Source organism: Musca vetustissima, unplaced genomic scaffold, assembly GCF_032173495.1.
Source record: "Musca vetustissima isolate MV318-11 ecotype Yass unplaced genomic scaffold, APGP_CSIRO_Mvet_v1 utg77871, whole genome shotgun sequence".
Lineage (NCBI taxonomy): Eukaryota > Metazoa > Arthropoda > Insecta > Diptera > Muscidae > Musca > Musca vetustissima.
In genome coordinates, this window is record NW_026875082.1 from 112,722 (window position 1) to 133,886 (window position 21,165).

A 21,165-nucleotide genomic window follows, 5' to 3' on the forward strand; every position below is an offset into this window, starting at 1 on the left:
CCATTATTGTTATTATTCAAATGAAAGGGGGCAATTTGCTCATGCATTTTTCTGTAGTATATATTTTTTCTGTAGTTGTTGTTTGGAAATTTTGTTTCATTTTCTGATTTCATTCATTCACTGATTTCCATGTATTGTTAACTTTTGCTTTTTATTGCTCTTTATGTTTGTTTTATACTTCACTATATTATTAAATTGTAAAGAAAACACAATAAAAAACATATTTTTTATATATTGCTGCTCAGAATATGTTTGTATAAAAAATAAATAATTGTTAATATGGTTTTTCAATTTATGTATTTTAGTTTTCATTTGTAGATATTTATTAATAAATTATTATTTATATGTAATTTATTATTTATTAATAAATTACATATGATTAAAATCAATCACGTAGTTATAGTAAAATAATTTAGTATGTATTCAATTTTTATTGAATAATAACTTATTTTCATTTTTATTTCTCATCACTTTTTCCAACAAGTTTAACACTTTAGTTTATTTGCCGTTTTGTCATTTTGTGCAAGTCTTTCAGGGGGCGGGCGACCGTTTTGTTAATCATAAACGTCAATAGCCAAACAAATATACCCCTAATCATAATTTGGTTGCTGTTCTCTTTTCTCGTATTTCTTCTTTCTATTTCCTATAGTCGTCTTATTTTTATTTTATTTTTCATGTTATTCTTTTCATTTACTTTTATTTTCGTTTTTGTTTTGCTCACAATAATCTGGCGAAAAATTTAATATATCGAAAGAGGTGAGAGGGAGAAAGAGCGAGAGCGATGATGTGTTCAAGAGAGTGAGGGGGAAGGGCGTTGAAATCAATTGAGCGAGTTGAGTGGAAACCGTAATATTTATTGTTGGTTGGTTGTTTGGTAAAAACCTCACACGATTTATCCAAACAGTAAACCAACAACAACAGCAACTAACGCAAGCTCATTTCCAATGACCAGAGCAGAACAAACCAAAAAATTAAAAAAAATTGCCGAATCACAAAGAGTTGCGTCTCAACAAGAACGTCATACACAGAGATGAGAGAGCAGCATTGGATATTTTCTGTTGTTCTGTGGGAGTGTGTTGTTGTCTTGTTTTTTCTTCTTCTTGTTTCACATAGTAGATTAAAGTGATTTTGTTTTTGTTTTATTTATTTTTTTTTTCTTTTGTGGTTGATATCGACAATGTAGACGACACCACCAACCGACCGACGACCGACAAACAAAGATAATACAATAACGATATGGGAAAAAAACAAACTTTTTTTATTACACACTATAGTAGTTTCTTATTAAAAACATGTTAGTGTGTGTGTGCGTGCTTATGGGTCTGCAAGTAAAGTTGTTGCCTATATATTTTGCTTAGTCGATTAGTAAACTTGCACTTGTTGTTGTTTTTGCTGATGTTGGAATTTCTCAATTTTTCATTTAATTTTGTTATTGTTGTTGTAGTTTGGTTTTGTGGGAGAAGAGTTTACTCTGGCACATCCAACTAGGGCTGGGCGATAAGACACGACACACCAGAGAAGTCTGTTTGTGTGTGTGTGCTTATGTGTTAAACCGTGTTTATTTATTATTCCATTAAATTTTAGCACCCTTTCTTATTTGGGGTGGTTTTCACTTTTAATTCCTTTTTTTGTTTGTTTCACATGAAACGTCAACAGACAACAAATGTCCCACACTAACTGTTCTTTTAATGAGAAATTTTAACAAATCTTTTTTCTGTACTAGGCAAATTATCCATTTTTTTGTTATTGTTTTTTCACATATGTACATTTCAGCAATTTTCCACAAATGACTGCTGGCTGGTTGGGGTTAGTTAATTTTTCATATATTTTTTTATTACTCAGGAAAAAAATTCTTTTTGCACTCATTTCAGATTGAAAGAAACAACACCAAATGTTAGCCCGTGTATACGAGTGGCGAGTAGAAAACAACGAATGAAGGAACGAGACGACGACGACTTTGTTCGCTCGCTGTCTACACAATGGAAATTTTGCTTTGTTGCCGCTGCCATTAACTGTATGGGATGTATGGGAGCGTGCAAGTGTGTTTGTGTGTGTTTTGTGTTGACAACACACAACAGTGTTACCAACATTCATGTATACAGACAGATAAATGTACTATGTGGTGTGTGGGAATTATGTTGTTTGTTATTCACAAAGTTGAGCTGACACCTCGAATGGGGCTTGTGAAAAAACAAAAAAAAAAAAAAAAAAAAAAACGAAACTGGGCATAAGAAATAATTAAAAAAACATCAACAATTTGAAGACTTTTTTGTACTAAATAGTATTTTACAATTCTTCTGTATGTCCAAAATGTGAACAAATGGCAATACTGTTGTCAGGTTGTCATTCTCAATAAACAAGACCCAATATGCAACGCGTAGTGGAGAGGGAGGGTAGGTGAAGTGAATGTTAAAATAAAAACAATAATAGAAAAAAACATTACAAGATAAAATAACTAACCAAGCCGGATAAAGGTCAATAAAATTGTGTAGCCCAACCGACGATCATCTGTATTGCATTCTCTTTTTTGCTGTTGTCCTTTTACATATTCATTCATTGCTTTGTTTTATGTGAGAAAATGAAGTCAACGTCGCCGTCGAGGGCGATGCACGACGACGCATACAAATTTTTCAACAAAACAACAACAACAACGAAAAAGGAACATCAACTTGAAAACAATGGTGGGCTCACAGAAGAAGAGGAAAAAAACAAAAAAAAAAAACGCTAACCACACTCACACATATTTGCACTCAATGTCTACTCTCTGTAAATTTTACTTTCGCTCATTCTCTGTAGCTCACGGTCTTTTGTAAAGATACCTCTCGCACGTTTCTCAAAACGTTTGGAAAAAAGAAGTATGCAGGAAGCAGCAAGCACTTATTTCAAAAGGGGACCTGGTTTAGTTGAAACAAAAAAATATATTGCGGCAAACTGTTATTTGGAAAATTATTTAAAAAAATGTTTTTTTTTTTTTTAATTTTGACGACAGTTGAAAAAAATGGAAAATTATACTAAGTAAATTCAGCCAAGCGTCAAATCAACTTCAAACATTATTTGCATATGTATGTACATATGTAGGTAAGGTAGTACAAACAAAAGAGAAACAAAAACATTTTTTTAATTGTTGTTGCTGTTGTAGTTTTCTTTCTTATTAAATGAACCAACTTCACAGCGGGTTGTCTGCTAGTCTTCTGTTTGCTTGCTTGCATATCAAATTACAAGTTGGTAAGCCATATAAAATTTGAATATTTTGCGCAAAGTATGTTTATCTCTATCTTACTATTCATCATTTGTTAACTACTGTGTAACGCAAATCTGAATACCTTTGCAGAGAAATGAAAATATCATGCAAAACCTTTAAGAAAAAAAAAATATTTTACAGTAAGGGAAATCTTCAAAATTTTTATTTCAAATTTATAAAGAAAAAAAAATTGTGCAAAAAATTTATATAAAAATATTTTTTTTAATTTATTGCAGGTTCTGGAACAAAGCATGTTTCAAATGCAATGCCCATTTTTTAATGGATTAAAATAAAATCAGCTGTTTCTATTGAACCACTATCTAATGTAATGTTTACACAGAACAATTTAAATCGTTGAGCTTTGGGAACAACTCTAGTTTAGTAAAAACGATCAAATTTACCCGGTTATTTGACCCGGAAGTTCGGGTACGGGTACCCGGTTATATCCGGTTCTACGGATCCGGTTAATATAATATGGGTATCATTTTAAAGGTTATAAAAATACCTTTCCATTTTTTTGAAAAACTCCCTAAAAGTCGAACTTGGGTCCATTATAGTCCCTCTCCAAACCAGACCCAAATGATAGACCACGATTTGCCCTTTCCAAAATGGTGCGGTATCTGTTGTGGATCAAAAGATATGGGCCTTAGAACCCTATAAAAACAAGGAAAATCTTTCTACATGACAGAATCTCCTTTTAAATAGCATGGTGTTTTTTGGGTGACCGGCCTTGTTTTACTTTGTAATAGATGACGTTTTTTATATCAAACGGATTTAAATAAAATCGGTTGTATTCATTGACTGACCATCCACCAACCAATGTTATGTTTACACAGATCAATTTAAATTCAAGCAAACTTTTGGGTTTCATATTCTTTCTTTAGTAATAAAACCGTCGTACGGCTCGGGTTGTTTCGGATCGTGGAAACGTTGAAGTTTTTATTTATTGAATGACCAATCAATGTAAAGTTTACATAGGGCTATTTTTTATTTATTTCTTGGGTAGTTAGTATGCAGAAAAGACAGTTAAATAATAATATAATTTTGTGGGCTAAAACCGCATTTACATTAGTCATTTTTACGAAGTTAACCTACTTTATTAGTATTTATTTGGCATACAGTAAAAACTCGCTAATCCGGATAATTGATTGCAGACCCCAATCCGGATTACCGAGATTTCCGGATTATCGAGTTTTATTAATTGGTTTAAATTTATATTAATTTGGTGATAATTTAATTATTTTTATGCTTTTATTAAAAATGAAAATTATTCATTTCAAAAATATGAACTTTGAATATAATAGGTACCATTTTCAATTAAATTTGCAACGATTTTTTTATTAAAATAAAAAGTAACGTATCTTTACAATCCGGATTTTTGAGTCAAATAGGTCAATCAATCCGGATTATAGGGTACGCAATGGGTTGTGAAATGCAGTCCGGATTACCGAATAATCCGGATTGTCGAGGTTCGGATTATCAAGTTTATACTGTATATGCAATAGAATTGAAAATTTAAACCCAATGGGTAACGAGATTCAGTACAATGTAAACATACGATAATGTAGAACAATTCCTATAAAAATTGCTACAGAAATAATGAAACCAGTGAAAGGTGTATGCATGGTACAATAAATAGGTAGTCCATTTACCGCAGCTGATGTCTCGATTAACTGTCAAAGTGCCTAATTTATACTTGAATTCGATTTGCAACCATGGAAAATATTATAAGGAAAAATTTGACATGTGCCGCCGTCTCCTGGTTGTGTTTATGTATATTCTTAGAGGACATAGTGTAAAACGCCTTTTCGTGCTTTTTATATCCGACAGGGTCATTATACCCAAGATATATTAAGAAGGTCACCCAGTAAGCTGTTTGTACTCAAATCTAATGTCAAACACTCGTACTTTGTTTACGTTCTTATAATGAAATCACACAACAAAAAATTTGGATTTTTTTTTAATTCTAAAAAAATTGCAACTCTTATTGGAAAGAAACTCCATTTCTTTTACATGGACAATTATCGATAAATACATACAGCATTTTGCTGTGATAGCTAAGGAGATTTGTTGATAACGCTAGGTTTACATACAACACAACTGATAATTTAAAAATTCTCATTTTATTTCCATTATAAATATGAAATTGTTTTACCAATTACATTGTAGTGTGATTTGTACAAAATATCCCCTCATCCTCCTCCCCCGGCTTAATATCTGAAATAACTACTGGCTAACATGTTCAATATAGGTGATATATAGTAAGAGGAAAATTTTGCACCCTCTCTGTATATATCGTAGATATAGAAGAAATGTAACTGATGACTAGACCTCGGATTTTTGCATATTTTTTATGCTTTATCCGATTGGACTCAAATTTTGTATTTAGGCGTTTCATGCTTTAATTGATCGATATTTGGGGTCATGTCAAAAATATGCAAAAAATATGCAAAAAATATGCAAAATATATGCAAAAAATATGCAAAATATATGCAAAAAATATGCAAAATATGCAAAAAATATGCAAAATATGCAAAAAATATGCAAAATATGCAAAAAATATGCAAAATATGCAAAAAATATGCAAAATATGCAAAAATATGCAAAATATGCACGGTATGCTAGGTCGATATGCGATAAATATATGCAAAAAATATACAAAATATGCATTGTCGATATGCAAAATATGCAAAAATATGCAAAATATGCAAACATATGCAAAATATGCAAAATATGCAAAAATATGCAAAATATATGCAAAATATGCAAAAATATGCAAAATATGCAAAAATATGCAAACATATGCAAAATATGCAAAATATGCAAAAATATGCAAAATATGCAAAATATGCAAAATATGCAAAAATATGCAAAATATATGCAAAAATATGCAAAATATGCAAAAATATGCAAAATATGCAAACATATGCAAAAATATGCAAACATATGCAAAATATGCAAACATATGCAAAAATATGCAAACATATGCAAACATATGCAAAAATATGCAAAAATATGCAAAATATGCAAAATATATGCAAACATATGCAAAATATGCAAAAATATGCAAACATATGCAAACATATGCAAAAATATGCAAAAATATGCAAAATATGCAAAAATATGCAAAAATATGCAAAAATATGCAAAATATGCAAAAATATGCAAAATATGCAAAAATATGCAAAAATATGCAAAATATGCAAAATATATGCAAACATATGCAAAATATGCAAAAATATGCAAAATATATGCAAACATATGCAAAATATGCAAAAATATGCAAACATATGCAAACATATGCAAAAATATGCAAAAATATGCAAAATATGCAAAAATATGCAAAAATATGCAAAAATATGCAAAATATGCAAAAATATGCAAAATATGCAAAAATATGCAAAAATATGCAAAATATGCAAAATATGCAAAAATATGCAAAATAAGCAAAATATGCAAAAATATGCAAAAATATGCAAAATATGCAAAATATATGCAAAAATATGCAAAAATATGCAAAATATGCAAAATATGCAAAAATATGCAAAATATGCAAAAATATGCAAAAATATGCAAAATATGCAAAATATGCAAAAATATGCAAAATATGCAAAATAAGCAAAATATGCAAAAATATGCAAAAATATGCAAACATATGCAAAATATGCAAAAAATGCAAAAATATGCACGGTATGCTAGGTCGCAATATTAAAGATAGAACTTTGAAATTTTGCACATATATTATTATTACTCCTAGGATGTTTGGTATTGGAAATGGGATATATCGGTCCACGTTTTAGTATATCGCCATATAACGGTTATATATGTTTGCATGTTTTATACATATATTTAGCAAATTTTTCATAATGCCCCAAAAATCTAACAGTTGAACCATGAAACGCATACATACACAATTAGATTTCTATAGGTTAAAAATAAAGAAAGCACACAAATTCGAAAACTACCATGATTTTTTTTTTTTTTTTTTGATTAAAATGATTGCATATGTGAAATATGTTGCTCATATTTGCACATATTTTTGCATATATTTTTCATATTTTTTGCATATTTCTCGCATATCGACCTAGCATACCGTGCATATTTTTTGCATATTTTTGCATATGTTTGCATATTTTGCATATATTTTGCATATTTTGCATATGGTTGCATATTTTGCATATTTTGCATATATTTTGCATATTTTTGCATATTTTGCATATATTTTGCATATTTTTGCATATGTTTGCATATGTTTGCATATTTTGCATATATTTTGCATATTTTGCATATTTTTGCATATTTTTGCATATTTTGCATATTTTTTGCATATTTTGCATATATTTTGCATATTTTGCATATATTTTGCATATTTTTGCATATTTTGCATATTTTTTGCATATTTTGCATATATTTTGCATATTTTGCATATATTTTGCATATTTTTGCATATTTTGCATACGTTTGCATATTTTGCATATTTTTGCATATTTTTATTTTTGCATATTTTTGCATATTTTGCATATATTTTGCATATTTTGCATATATTTTGCATATTTTTGCATATTTTGCATATGTTTGCATATTTTGCATATATTTTGCATATTTTGCATATATTTTGCATATTTTGCATACGTTTGCATATTTTGCATATGTTTGCATATTTTGCATATATTTTGCATATTTTGCATATGTTTGCATATTTTCGCATATTTTGCATATTTTTGCATATTTTGCATATTTTGCATATATTTTGCATATTTTGCATATTTTTGCATATTTTGCATATTTTTGCATATTTTGCATATATTTTGCATAATTTGCATATGTTTGCATATTTTGCATATATTTTGCATATATTTTGCATATTTTTGCATATTTTGCATATATTTTGCAAATTTTTTGCATATTTATTGCATATCGACCTAGCATACCGTGCATATTTTTTGCATATTTATCGCATATCGACCTAGCATACCGTGCATATTTTTGGCATATTTTGCATATTTTAGCATATATTTTGCATATTTTGCCTATATTTTGCATATTTTATGCTTATATTTTGCATATTTATTGCATATCGACCTAGCATATTTTGCATATTTTTTGCATATTTTGCATATATTTTGCATATTTTGCATATTTTTTGCATATTTTGCATATTTTTTGCATATTTTGCATATTTTTTGCATATTTTGCATATTTTTTGCATATTTTGCATATTTTTTGCATATCTCGTGCATATGCAAAATATGCAAATATGCAAAAAATTAAAAAATATGAACCCTTCAAATAATTCTAAATCCTTTGAAACGAATTTGTGTCCAATCAGAATTTCGATATCTTCATTATTAAAAAATATGCAAATATGCAAAATCCGAGGTCTACTGATGACCGACCCCACCACAGCACAGCACATCGCATTAAATTCAAATTCCAAGTGTTTTTGTGCGGTCAAAGAAAAAATGAGAAAAATAAAACAACAACAAGAAATGTCGGCAAACCATATTAACTCTGTTCCAATGACAAACAAAAAGGCGAATAAAGTGTGGATCACGATGATGGTAACAGTGGTGCAGCAGCAGCATACAACAGAATAGTTGAAATGAGGGACAAGTGGTGCTCTGTTCATTTACTCGCTACTTTTATATGGGCTTTTTCGTTTTTTTTTTGCAACCTTAAATATTGTTGAGAAAAAAAGAAAAAAAACAAATAAACTTCTACTTTATGTTGAGTTGAATTTTGCTGCAGCCGTCCTTGTTGCTGTTCGGTACACTGCTGGCTGGCTGGCTGCTCTGCTCTTGGCGTTTTACACACTCACTCACTCACAAACATTACACTCTTTTGTGTGTTTTTCGTTGTTTTTTCTTCTTCTTCTACTTGTATCTTTCCCCTTTTAACGGAAATAGCAAAAGAGAACACAAAAAAAAAACGAGAAAAAACTAAATTGCAAAATTACGCGTCATATAGGAATTTTTTTTAATAATTTAAACTTTTGAGAAAATTCATCTTCTTTTTTGGTAATTTTGCCCGATTATCTCCACTTTATTATCACGCCACTTTACAAACTACTTTTATTTCGTTGAAATTTGGTACTGAGTATTTATGCCGTTTATACTTTTGAGTGCATTTATATTTGCTCATTAACAATTTTTTTTATGTTCCACTTTCCATTCAATTGTGATGATTTCTAATCGATATTTTTCGTATTTATTTTTTTAAGGGACATATTTATTTTTGTTGTTTTATTTTGTAGCAATTTTCGGTTTTCGTTAAATATTTTTCTGAGATTCAGGTTTTTCTCTTTACTAACCGTAATAATTAAATTTTTACTTAGATACTAAATAAATGTACACACAACAACGGCGGATGAAGGAAAATATTTTATAATAACGAACGCGACGACAACGAACTGAACAGCGCGTAGAGTAGCATTGGCGACTAACGACGTTGACGTTTGCGACTGCGATGAGAAGACTTGAAATGGCGTTGGCGAGCAGAAAATACAGATTTTTTCATGTTATACACTCATTCAGGGTTGTATTTTTTTGTACACAATTATATGTATTTACACAAGAGATTTTTTTCTGCTTTAATTTAATTTTTAATTGTTTCGCCTTTTCACTTGATAGCTATGTTTATTTGCCTTAGTCATTGCGAAAAAACATAAACAATTTTTATTTATTTATAAATGTTACACACATTTTACACTGATACCCTAATATTTCCACCACTGTATTTCTTCTCATTTCTTTTTTACTTTTTGAGCACACACGACACGCACGCACACACTCAAACAAATTCTTAGCAAAGCCGTATATATTCACATACAACAGCAGCAGACGACAAAATAGCGAAAAATTGATTTTCTCTCACTGTCGCAAATTGGCAACTTTCCCCTCTTTTTTGTTAATATCTCGTCACGTCTTTGATATTCCCCAACCACTCACTCGGTCACATATATGATGCGATTTTTTTGTGTTCGAGAAGTTAAGATTTAATATTTTATAGCCACCTCTAAGCAACAATTAGCGTATAAATTTGCGTTTTAATATTTTTTCGTTTCTTTTTTTGATTTTTTCCATTTTCTCTTGTTATTCACTTTGTTGCAACTATAGTTGTCACTTTCTTGTTGTCGGCAAAAATGCACCCACACACTCGTATTTGTATAGACTTGGGAGTACACATACGCACACATACACGCTCGAACATGTAGCAACAATCAACCTTGTCAAAAATTTTTTCTTCTGAACATTAGCGAATATTGATGAAAATTCACGGAGATACATCACAACGTTTTAGTTTTGAGTTTATTTTCTCATTGTTTAATTTCACAAAAACACTTTTAAACTTTCAGAATGTCTTTTCGACTTTGCTTCGCAAGTTCTCAGAGCCAGATAGTCTTCTGCAAAATTGATTCAATTCGGTGTAACTAGTCATTTCTTTTTGAAACAGAGTTGCCGTCGTCGCTTAAAATCGGTGATATGCTGTTAGTTTGACTTTTCAATGTTGTACGATATATCTGAAGTTTCATTTGGAATACATTTGTTTCGACATAGTTTTTTTTATAAATTAAATTATTTCATTATATACTTTATATATTATTTAGTTAATATAAAAGTATATAAAAACCCTTAGAAAGCATATCAAAATGCATAACGATTAGAAAATCATTATAGCGTTGTGACTGTTAGAACTGTTATAAACTAAAGGGGAAAACACATTCGAAGATTCAAGGACTAAGCAGCATGTTCGCGTTTGTTGTTATTGCGTTAACGCATGCAAAAATTTAAAATATATTTAACTCCGAAGCGCAACGCACATCAATTTCAAGCGATTGTACTATCGTTTCCCTGTGGTCGTTGGCTTAAAGCGAACATTCTGCTTAGCCTTTCAGGCCTGGCATGTTAAGTTGGCTTTGTATGAAATGTCAATTTATAAAGGAATATAAAAGCGGATTTACATATAACATTTGATCATGATTAAAGGACGAATCAGGGTTTATTTTCTTAATCAGGCTAAAACTCCTTGTACATTAGAACTTTTTTACCGGGTTAACCTACTTTATGAGGATTTATTTGACATATATGCAAAGGAAATGACACTTGAAACCCACTGGGTTAACGAAATCTGGTTAAATGTAAACGTACTATAAATTTACCATGATTTACCATACAAAATTAAATCATCGTACGGCATGGTTTATTTTTTAATCATGATCGAAATCATGATACTACTGAAATGCAACGCGGTTTTTGTGCTAAAAAATACAACTCTCTCACAATGTACCAAAATTTCTGGATTTAGTTAATCGACTCGATTCAAAATTGTATATGTAGATATACTTTAAGAGTCTAACTTGAATTTGGACGCCGTTCTCCTTTTTTTTTACAATAAAAGAAACTAACTTAACATCCGAATCCTGAAGTCCTCTCATCTCTTTCCCCCTTAAATTTGTTTCGGTATAGTTTTTTATATACAACATCCACTCGATCTCAATTGACAATTTCATTGCGTATACATCAGTTATAATCCACGGGATTTATATCCTATGGAATTGACATTTGAAATCGAGTGAATTTAAAGTAAATTTACATATACGATTTTAAATCGACTCGATTAATGAAATCCAGAACTTTTTACCGGGTTAACCTACTCTATGAAGATTTATTTGACATATATGCAATGAAATTGATCATTTAAACCCACTGTGTAACGAAATCCGGTAAAATGTAAACGCGGTATAAGCTTTCAGAATTGAAATGTACGCACAACACGTGTTCAGTGGCAATAATTATAAAATGTTTAATATCTTGAAGTTCCCAGCGTCTGTAATCTTTAAATATAAGTTGTAACATCTATAGTTATATCTTAAGAGCAATATTTATAAAATTGGAGATATTTATTTACAGAAAGTATACATTTGTATTTTTTTAAATATGCCATTCGACATGCAAGAAATTTTATGGAATTTATCAAGGTAGATGTATTAGGTAGTCGCATCGACCCAGTTGTTTGTAACATTAAATGTCAAAACAAATTGTTGTAAATTTTAATTCGCCTTAAATAAAAAAATTTAAATAACATTTGAATTTCGTAAATTTTTCCAATTTTACTTCGAGAACACTCGGTAGTAAAAATGTATTTGAGATCTTTTAAACAAAATCTTGGTCAATTTGACCCTCTAAATATTGACCGATCATCATGAAAACATCCGTACTTCTTCGGTGGCCAGTCCTATAACTCATAATTTCGTGGTTTTCGGTCAAAATTATGGTCTGCAAATATAAACCAATCACTACCAAAACAAACAGAAGCCGAATCTACATGCAAAATCTCCAGAATTCAACAATCGTTATAATCTGATTGCCAATTATAATGGAGAGACGGACACATGTCTACAATGATTCTGCTAGTTGAGCGATGATAAACGATATACGAAAAGGATCTAGAATCAATTGGTTTGTTCCCGTACTGCAAGAATCTACTACTTTTTACTACGATAACGAATTTTCCTTTATAATATCGAAGAAAATAGTAAAATCGAGTAGATTCTTGCAGTACGGGAACAGACCAAATATATCGTGCAGCAACAAACTCTTGAGGCAACACATACTTATAAGTCTTGATTTAGATTAGGCGAGTTTACTTGCGGCAAGTCTTTGTTTGTAGGAGAGAGGGGCAAAGGGAATAGAAATGGAAAAAAAAATTGCTCCTACCGACAATTTTCTGGCAATTCGTTTTGTGTTTTTTGTATTTTTTGACATTTTATATTTATTTAAATGTGAAAAACTATTTGAAATTTTGAAACAAATAAAAATTTTTTTTTTTTTGAAACCGAATTGCCTTGTATAGACGCATGAAGCAAGTTCAAAAGAGAACGATAAGAATTGCCGCAAGTAAACTCGCCTAATCTAAATCAAGACTAACATAGAGGTATAGGGAATAAAAACATTTTGTTCTGATTGGTTGAATCATTCATTCAAGTCATTCTGTAATTTAACATATTTTTAACATTTTACCAAAAAAGCGAAAAATGACTGAAATGTAAAGTTGTCTTTTCAAAATTGTTGTTTCATTCACAAAGCATACACATCTTCTTACAAATGTTGTAAAATTCTTCTTCAAACCAATCAATTTCCAAATATATTTTGTTATATTTTTCAAAACATTACACACACAATCCCATATTCTGTATATGACTTTGGCATAACAAGCCACAATATGAAAAAATTATAATATGTAAGTTGCTATGGCCTACCTTACGGTACATTTACATTGTCATCATAAAGAAGGTTAACCCTGCAAAAGGTTTTAAAGTACATGTCGTTTTAAATAATTGTAGCATGGTTAGTCCCCTTTTCCACAGGCAAATTTTTATTTGGCAAATTCTGAGTTTGTAGGCGAGAGGAGTGCGAGGAAGAAAAACAAAACTTTGCCTCTTCAGAATTTGCGGTACACGCAAATTCTGCTTTGCTCTTTTCGTTGAAAACAATTTTGAGGACATTTGCTTTTAACCTATTCGTTTTGCTGACACACATCCGGCTTTTGTTTACAAACCTGTTGAAAAGCAAACGAAAATTTCAAAAGAGAAAACAAAAAATTTGCCAAATAACAATTTGTCTGTGGAAAAGGGGACTTAAATTCATTTAACCAAAATCAGTGAATCTGTTGTTAAATGAGCCCTTATTTTTATATGTTATGCTGTTAGTTTTTCTGTGCATATAACATTTTTATGTATGTCAAAACTTGTACTTTGCATACATATTTTACTATTATTTGCATACCTTTATATGCATTTTTGTTTTAAACGAAAAAGTACATCCCTGGCTTAACTTGTAAAGGCGGCAAGTCCATATTTCACAATTTTTCAGGAGAGACAAAAAACAATCAAACTTTATTTTGAATAAAGATTTTTTAAATCTGTAAATGCAATTTGTTTTTGTATTGTATGTGTAATTTAATTGGGTAATGGCAAAATGAAAAAAATAAGTATTTGCGGAGATACACGCCTTTTTTGGGACTTAGAGCTTTTTCTGTCGCTAAATTGACATGTTTTAATGTACTTAAGACTTAAGTCTTTTCTCGAAAATTGGACTTGTTGCCTTTACAAGTTAAGCCAGCGATATATGTGTTTTAATAGATTCACTTTTTCACAGTATTCACACATGGGAAATTTGACAATACATATGACATTGATGACTCCTTTGACAATGGTTAAATAGTTCCGTTCGTTCATTTTGTGGAATTTGTATCATTGTCAGATGATGTCCACTCCACAGTCGATATTTATGCCTCACACTCATTCGTAAACAAAACAACATATCGTCGATTCCATTTTATGTTTGATCTTTATCAGCAATTATCTCGCATCACCCCGTATTCATTGTATGTGGAACGTTTTTAAATTCGGTCGGTTCAAATACCACGGCCAACATAACTTTGGAAATACAAATAATTAAAAGGGAATAGTGAACACCAAATACACACAAACAATCAATCTATTGCAATTTCAAATGGCAGACACAGCAGATAAGAAAAATTTGTCTATAATCAGGGATCCTAATACTGCAATGAATCGAATATTTATTGGTAACTTACCGGTATGTACACGTGAAGAATTGGAGAGTATCTGTCTGCCGTATGGGAAAGTTTTGGCGACACTAGTCCAGAAGAATTTTGGTTTCGTTCAATTTGAATCGGAGGAAATAGCCAATAAAGTGGCAAAAGCATTGAAAAAATCTACATTCAAGGGGCATACAATCACTGTACGCAATGCAAATAAAAAGAAGCCAGCTGGGCAACAGCAACAAGTTGGCAATGCGGGGAATACTGCAGGAAATTCTGGACAGGGAAATAATGTCACTGCAGGAAATTGGAATCAAAATCCAGTCGTACCTGCAAGCGCGGACGATGATAACGGTTACAATGGTGGTTATAATGACTGTGAGATCATAGTGGTGGATCGTAAAAATACGTAAGTACTTGACAGATTCCTACCTATTGAAGTATTTGTGATTACATATTTATACGATTTATTTACACAGTAAATATGCAGAAATGATTGAGGAACGTCTGAAAAGATTAAATTTACGAGTTGATGTCTTATTTCCCAATGAAGATGTACCTCTGGGTAAAGTGGTATGTAATGTTAATGTAAATGAACAGGCACTTGCTAATTCTTCAAATTTATTGACAGCTTTCTAATATAGCATCGCGTGGATGTTTATATGCCATATTAGTCACAAATCAGCACGAGGAACACAATAGCATAACCGTAAACATTTTATATGGGCAACCGGCAGAACATCGCAACATGCCAGTGGAAGATGCAATTTCTCTAATGGCAGAAGATTTCCGCAGAAAAATGATGCGTGACAAAATAGCGGGTGTACAACAACCCAATCAACTCCACACCGGTAATTTACCAAATCCTGTGCCGATAATACCGGCCGCACCCAATTATATTGCTCCCCCTTTAAAAGAACGACACCCCGATGCTATACAAAGTCTTCTGAATCTTCTGGCCAACAATATGCCACTGACCGTATTACAATACGATCGTATAATTAAATATTTGCAAGACAGACGTCTATTGCAATTGAAAGTAGAATTGGGAGATGCCGAGGAGGCGTCACTCAATCAAGGAACACCAGATCCCGAAATTGAACTACAAAAGAAAATATTGACTATTTTGAATAAACCATCTGTGGCGGAAACCCATTACGATCTAATGTACCCATCGCTAGATGCAGTCAAAAGTGATATACGGCTCTTGGCGCTGCTAAAAGATGGGCGAGTTCAGAAAGCTATCGACACATTGATGGACAGTAGTTTAGTGCCAACCATAGAAAATCTTATGAAGTTCTAAACTTAGGGTTTCAAAGAATAATTTTAGAATATAATAATAAAAAAATAGTATGTACGATTATCTATAACAAAACAAAGAAAACATGTGTATTTATTAGGATCTTTAATTAAGTGGGGGTGTTTTAAGGCCAGGATTGTTTGGCTTCGTTACCAACATATTTGCCACGATATTTCAGACCAGTTACCAATGTCGAACTCTTGGGGAAAGCAGATTGACCGTTGAATTTGGTATCAGTTTCCGAATTGAATCTGAGATAATCAAATTGTATGTGTAGATTTTCGGGAAGTTCCATTGTCTTCAAAGCATCAAGTGGTACTGTTGTGTTTACAGAGGTTTCATAGAATTTAATTACATCACCTAATCATGGAAAACAAAACAAATATTTATTGCATTGCATATTCAAGATGCTCATTTTGAATACATACCAACTGTTTGCATTTCGTAAATCTGCGAATTTGGAACACTGTGTTTGAAATCGGCAAAACAAGCTTCTAAAAACTTGAATTTCTCTTCCAATGATTTTAGCCGGTAATCGGTCTTACTGGAAATCTGTAGTGATCCGCAAATAGCTCGAACTTTGTCGGCGGCATCAGCAGGTGCACTATATGGCTTGTGAGGTCTCAAAAATCTAAGGGAAATATATATTTTTAATATGGATAATTTGCTATTTTATATTAGTTGTACCCTTTGTCAGCTAATGACTGACCCATAGCATCAATTTGACTAGTTTTTGGCTTGGTTGAATAACAACATTTTTGTTCGGCACCCTAGAAGTTTTAATAAAATTACCACTAAATATTATAAGAACATCACTCTGTAAGAGAATTGTTAAATAGCGAATTTAGACAATGCATTTATAATCGTCTCGGCTTCAAACCTGAGATAAAAGAATCCCAACTGTTTAGTCTGCTTTTCCACATGCAAATTTTTATTTGGCAAATACTGAGTTTGTAGGCGAGAGGGGTGCGAGGAAGAAAAACAAAAATTTGCCTGTTCAGAATTTGTCGTACACGCAAATTCTGCTTTGCTCTGTTCGTTGAAAACAATTTTGTTGACATTTCCTTTTGAACCTATTCGCTTTACTGACACACAGCCGGCTTTTGTTTACAAACCTGTTGCTTTAATTTGTGCAAGTGAAATTTAATTTTTAATTTTTGCAATTTATATAATAAAATATATAAAAAAATAAATAAAATATTAAAAAAAATCTTTAAAATGCAAACACTTTTGACTTTTATTTTCTTTCTTTTGTATTTTGATTCGCAAATTTGGCAAAGAAAAATTTGCTAATGGAAAAGCAAACGAAAATTTCAAAAGAGAAAACAAAAAATTTGCCAAATAAAAATCTGCCTGTGGAAAGCAGACTTAGACTGGTATTAAACTGATATACAATTTATTTCTCAGCTGTTATTTGCTTAGTCTTGATTTAGATTAGGCGAGTTTACTTGCGGCAATTCTTGTCGTTCTATTTTGAACTTGCTTCATGCGTCTATACAAGGCAATTCGGTTTCCAAAATATTTCTCTATTTGTTGTTTTTTCACATTTAAATATAGATAAAATGTTAACAAATACGAAATACACAAAACGAATTGCCAGAAAATTGTCGGTGCGAGCAATTTTTTTTCATTTTTATTCCCCTTGCCCCTCTCTTCTCCAAACAAAGACTTGCCGCAAGTAAACTCGCCTAATCTAAATCAGGACTTACGTATATAGTAAAATCTCCAATAAGGATTGCGAATTTTGCGGATTATTAGTGTTTTTAATTTTTTTTTAAATTTAGTATAACATTTTAACTAAAATCTTCTATGATTTGAATAAAAACAAATCATAAAAAATTATCTTGGAATTTTGTATTTTCAAAACTCAAGTTGTCCTACATTGTATTATGTTCGTTCTTTTACTTTCCCAGTAATATTTACTTAGTAAGAATTTGCAGACAGTAAATACGAATATTTCGTTGTGAAGAGAGAATATTGCAAATAGCAAACGAACTTCCAGTAAAAAGATTGTATCGAGACAGCTGATTTAAACTATAAACAATTTGGAGCAAACAAAAAACAGCATTTTTATGTAAACTTTTTTGTTTGGATTTGGAACCTAAAAAATCGTTCGCCAAATTCTCTTGCATTACCTACTTTAATAAATATATAACTATAAATATAAAATATTTAGCAATTTTTGCCACTGAACATTTCGAAGGAAGATATTTTCACTTAAATTTTGAAAGCTGAATACTGTCAAAGGCAAATTTATGAAAAAATTGGAAACATATGACTACATGAGACTACCTAGTATTAAATCAAAATAAAATTCACAAAATAATCAATTTGCTTGAGAACATTTTTGTTGTTAGTTTATAGTACGTTTACATTTAACTGGATTTCGTTAACCCAGTGGGTTTCAATTGTCAATTTCTTTGCATATATGCCAAATATATCCTCATAAAGTAGGTTAACCCAGTAAAAAGTTATAATGTATATGCCGTTTTACAAAACATCAAAATTTTTGATCCTTCTTTTAATGTTTCAAAGTAGTAGTTTGTTGTGAAGTGGCAGCCTGTTGAGGGTATAGTGAAGTAGTTCTATTATTTTGTCTTCTCCAGTTGTCAAATTTTGCAGGAAAATTTTTACTGAGTAGATACTCAGTAGCACAACTGTCAAATCGGCTCCCTCAATACACTCTCTTTTACTGGACTTTTGGGTAAACGAACAAAAGAAGTTATCAACAAATTAAATTTATTTTGAAAATGAAATATTTTCGAATACTCAAACTAAAATTTGAAAAACCTGAATGAAAATCTATCAAATTTGCTTTTCCACAGGCAGATTTTTATTTGGCAAATTTTTTGTTTTCTCTTTTGAAATTTTCGCTTGCTTTTCCATTAGCAAATTTTTCTTTGCCAAATTTGCGAATCAAAATACAAAAGAAAGAAAATAAAAGTCAAAAGTTTTTGCATTTTAAAGATTTTTTTTTTAATATTTTATATATTTTATTATATAAATTGCAAAAATTAAAAATTAAATTTCACTTGCACAAATTAAAGCAACAGTTTTATAAACAAAATCCGGCTGTGTGTCAGTAAAGCGAATAGGTTAAAAGGAAATGTCAACAAAATTGTTTTCAACGAACAGAGCAAAGCAGAATTTGCGTGTACGGCAAATTCTGAACAGGCAAATTTTTGTTTTTCTTCCTCGCACCCCTCTCGCCTACAAACTCAGTATTTGCCAAATAAAAATTTGCCTGTGGAAAAGCAGACTATCGCTTCCACATCTTTCCTATAATTGAGCCATTGCCGCTTATATGTGTAACACATATGAAAATGCAGGGAATTGCGAGTTATTCCACGAAGGAAGATTTGCTTCCTCAAACTTTCCCGGCAGGCAGATTGAGTAAATTGAATACGGGAGCACATTTAATAAAGAACAATTTCAAATTGTATGCGTTCCTAATTTTCCTGTTGGGTGAAAAAAAAAAAACACTATTTGTCAAATTCATATTGATACTAGTATTACGTTGGAATGAAATCAGCTGGGATTTGTTGTTACCTTTTATAATTGTACCATGGAACAGACCATAAATATATCTTTCTTTAAACATGACATAAGAATAAAACCATAGCCGGCAATAAAACCATGTTGCCGCCGACAAAATGTTGTATTCCAAACTGCTTGCTACCAACCAAACAATACACCGTTATTTTGGGCACATTGAAATGAATTTTAACAAAAAATATATTTACAATTAAATGTTGTTAAAGAAATTCGATAGTCAAGCTACATATTGTTCCGAAGTGAAAATATGGAAGGTAAGAAATTATAAGATTTAATTTGTATATAATAATTATTATCGCCTACCTTTTTAGATAAGCATCAAGGAATTCGTCGTTCTCAGCGTTTATTAGCGAAACGTAAACTGATCGAATCTGTGGCGGAAATCCAACCAAAACCAATTGAAAGAAATCCATTGCACACCAAAGATTTTGTAAATACAAAACGTTCAAAATGCAACAAATTACCCAAAACACAAAATTTATTTTCACCTACTGATATCAGAGAGTACGAGGAAGGTGATATATCATTAAATCTTAAGCAAAATTCAGATAAAACACATATAGAAATATGTGGCAATGGAAAAAATACGTTTCAAAGGAAAAGAAGAAAGAAACTACTATTTACGCTTAAGAAATCCGTAAAAAAGTCAAAAAGTTTATCTCACAACAATGGAAAAACCAATGACTGTTATAAAGCGCACCTAGAGACATTAGACCAATGTCATGATATGCGCATGGACTTGTCCAAAATTAAACCAGAAAATAATTCAAATCAATATTTCAGGTAAATATTACAAAAAAGAAATTGTTTGTTACTACAAGGATCTACCACTTTTTACTACGATAACGAATTTTCCTTTATGATATCGAAGAAAATGGGATCTGGATTATCACATTAATGTTATATATGTGATTATGATGTCTGTAGGATACTATTTTAATGTAATTTAGAAATGATGTTCTACCTCTTGATTTTCGGTATTGATCAACCAATGGAATATTATAAATTATTACCATGTCTTTCATATTATCACATTAATGTTATATATTATATTTTTAATATTTTTATTGTAGTGCAGAAAAAGCTCAAATAGATGATGACAAAAAACCAAGAAATAAAAACTATTCCAACACATCGGTGGTCAATAATGATTTAGAATTGAAAAAGAATTTATCGCTCACCCTGCAGAACAAAAAAGCTATACATAAAAAGGTTTCAGATCCCCTGAAAAATAAAATAAAAACAGAAGAGACAAAAGCATCGAATTCTCGACATATTTTAACTTCAAATTTATTAGAAGCGCATCCTGAATCGTATTCTACATCCACGGTTGAGAAAAAATGTACTATCAATTCCGCTTGGACTACAAAAGAAAATAAATTTACACCCAGTTACTCTGGACAGTATATTAAAGAAGAAAATTTTACAAATACAATGCACATATCATCTAAACCCTCAACATGTCGTAAAAGGTAATTGAAAAACATAATATATTTTACATATT

General features: G+C 30.9%; 2 protein-coding genes across 2 annotated transcripts; one reads left to right on the forward strand and one right to left on the reverse strand.

Annotated features, from left to right (window-relative positions):
- Positions 1–14,754: 14,754 nt before the first annotated feature.
- Positions 14,755–16,109, forward strand: LOC133337606 (nuclear receptor coactivator 5). The gene is made up of 3 exons (XM_061545818.1): positions 14,755–15,215; positions 15,286–15,379; positions 15,438–16,109. Exons 1-3 carry the CDS (start codon positions 14,755–14,757, stop codon positions 16,107–16,109), a joined length of 1,227 nt encoding a protein of 408 aa, XP_061401802.1.
- A 121-nt stretch (positions 16,110–16,230) lies between these two features.
- LOC133337612 (large ribosomal subunit protein mL50) lies at positions 16,231–16,819 on the reverse strand. The gene is made up of 3 exons (XM_061545824.1): positions 16,794–16,819; positions 16,535–16,737; positions 16,231–16,466 (listed from the first exon to the last, which is right to left on the reverse strand). The coding sequence occupies exons 1-3, from the start codon at positions 16,817–16,819 to the stop codon at positions 16,231–16,233; spliced, it is 465 nt and encodes a 154-aa protein (XP_061401808.1).
- Between the last annotated feature and the right edge of the window lie 4,346 nt (positions 16,820–21,165).

Excerpts from the sequence above, each read along its gene's own strand:
- LOC133337606 (XM_061545818.1), top strand. The coding sequence starts at position 14,755 with ATGGCAGACACAGCAGATAAGAAAAATTTGTCTATAATCAGGGATCCT. Across the intron at positions 15,216-15,285 it reads GTGGTGGATCGTAAAAATAC|TAAATATGCAGAAATGATTG; the intron begins GTAAGTACTTGA and ends TTATTTACACAG. Across the intron at positions 15,380-15,437 it reads ATGTACCTCTGGGTAAAGTG|CTTTCTAATATAGCATCGCG; the intron begins GTATGTAATGTT and ends ATTTATTGACAG.
- LOC133337612 (XM_061545824.1), bottom strand. The coding sequence starts at position 16,819 with ATGGGTCAGTCATTAGCTGACAAAGG. Across the intron at positions 16,738-16,793 it reads CAGTCATTAGCTGACAAAGG|ATTTTTGAGACCTCACAAGC; the intron begins GTACAACTAATA and ends TATTTCCCTTAG. Across the intron at positions 16,467-16,534 it reads TTACGAAATGCAAACAGTTG|GTGATGTAATTAAATTCTAT; the intron begins GTATGTATTCAA and ends TTCCATGATTAG.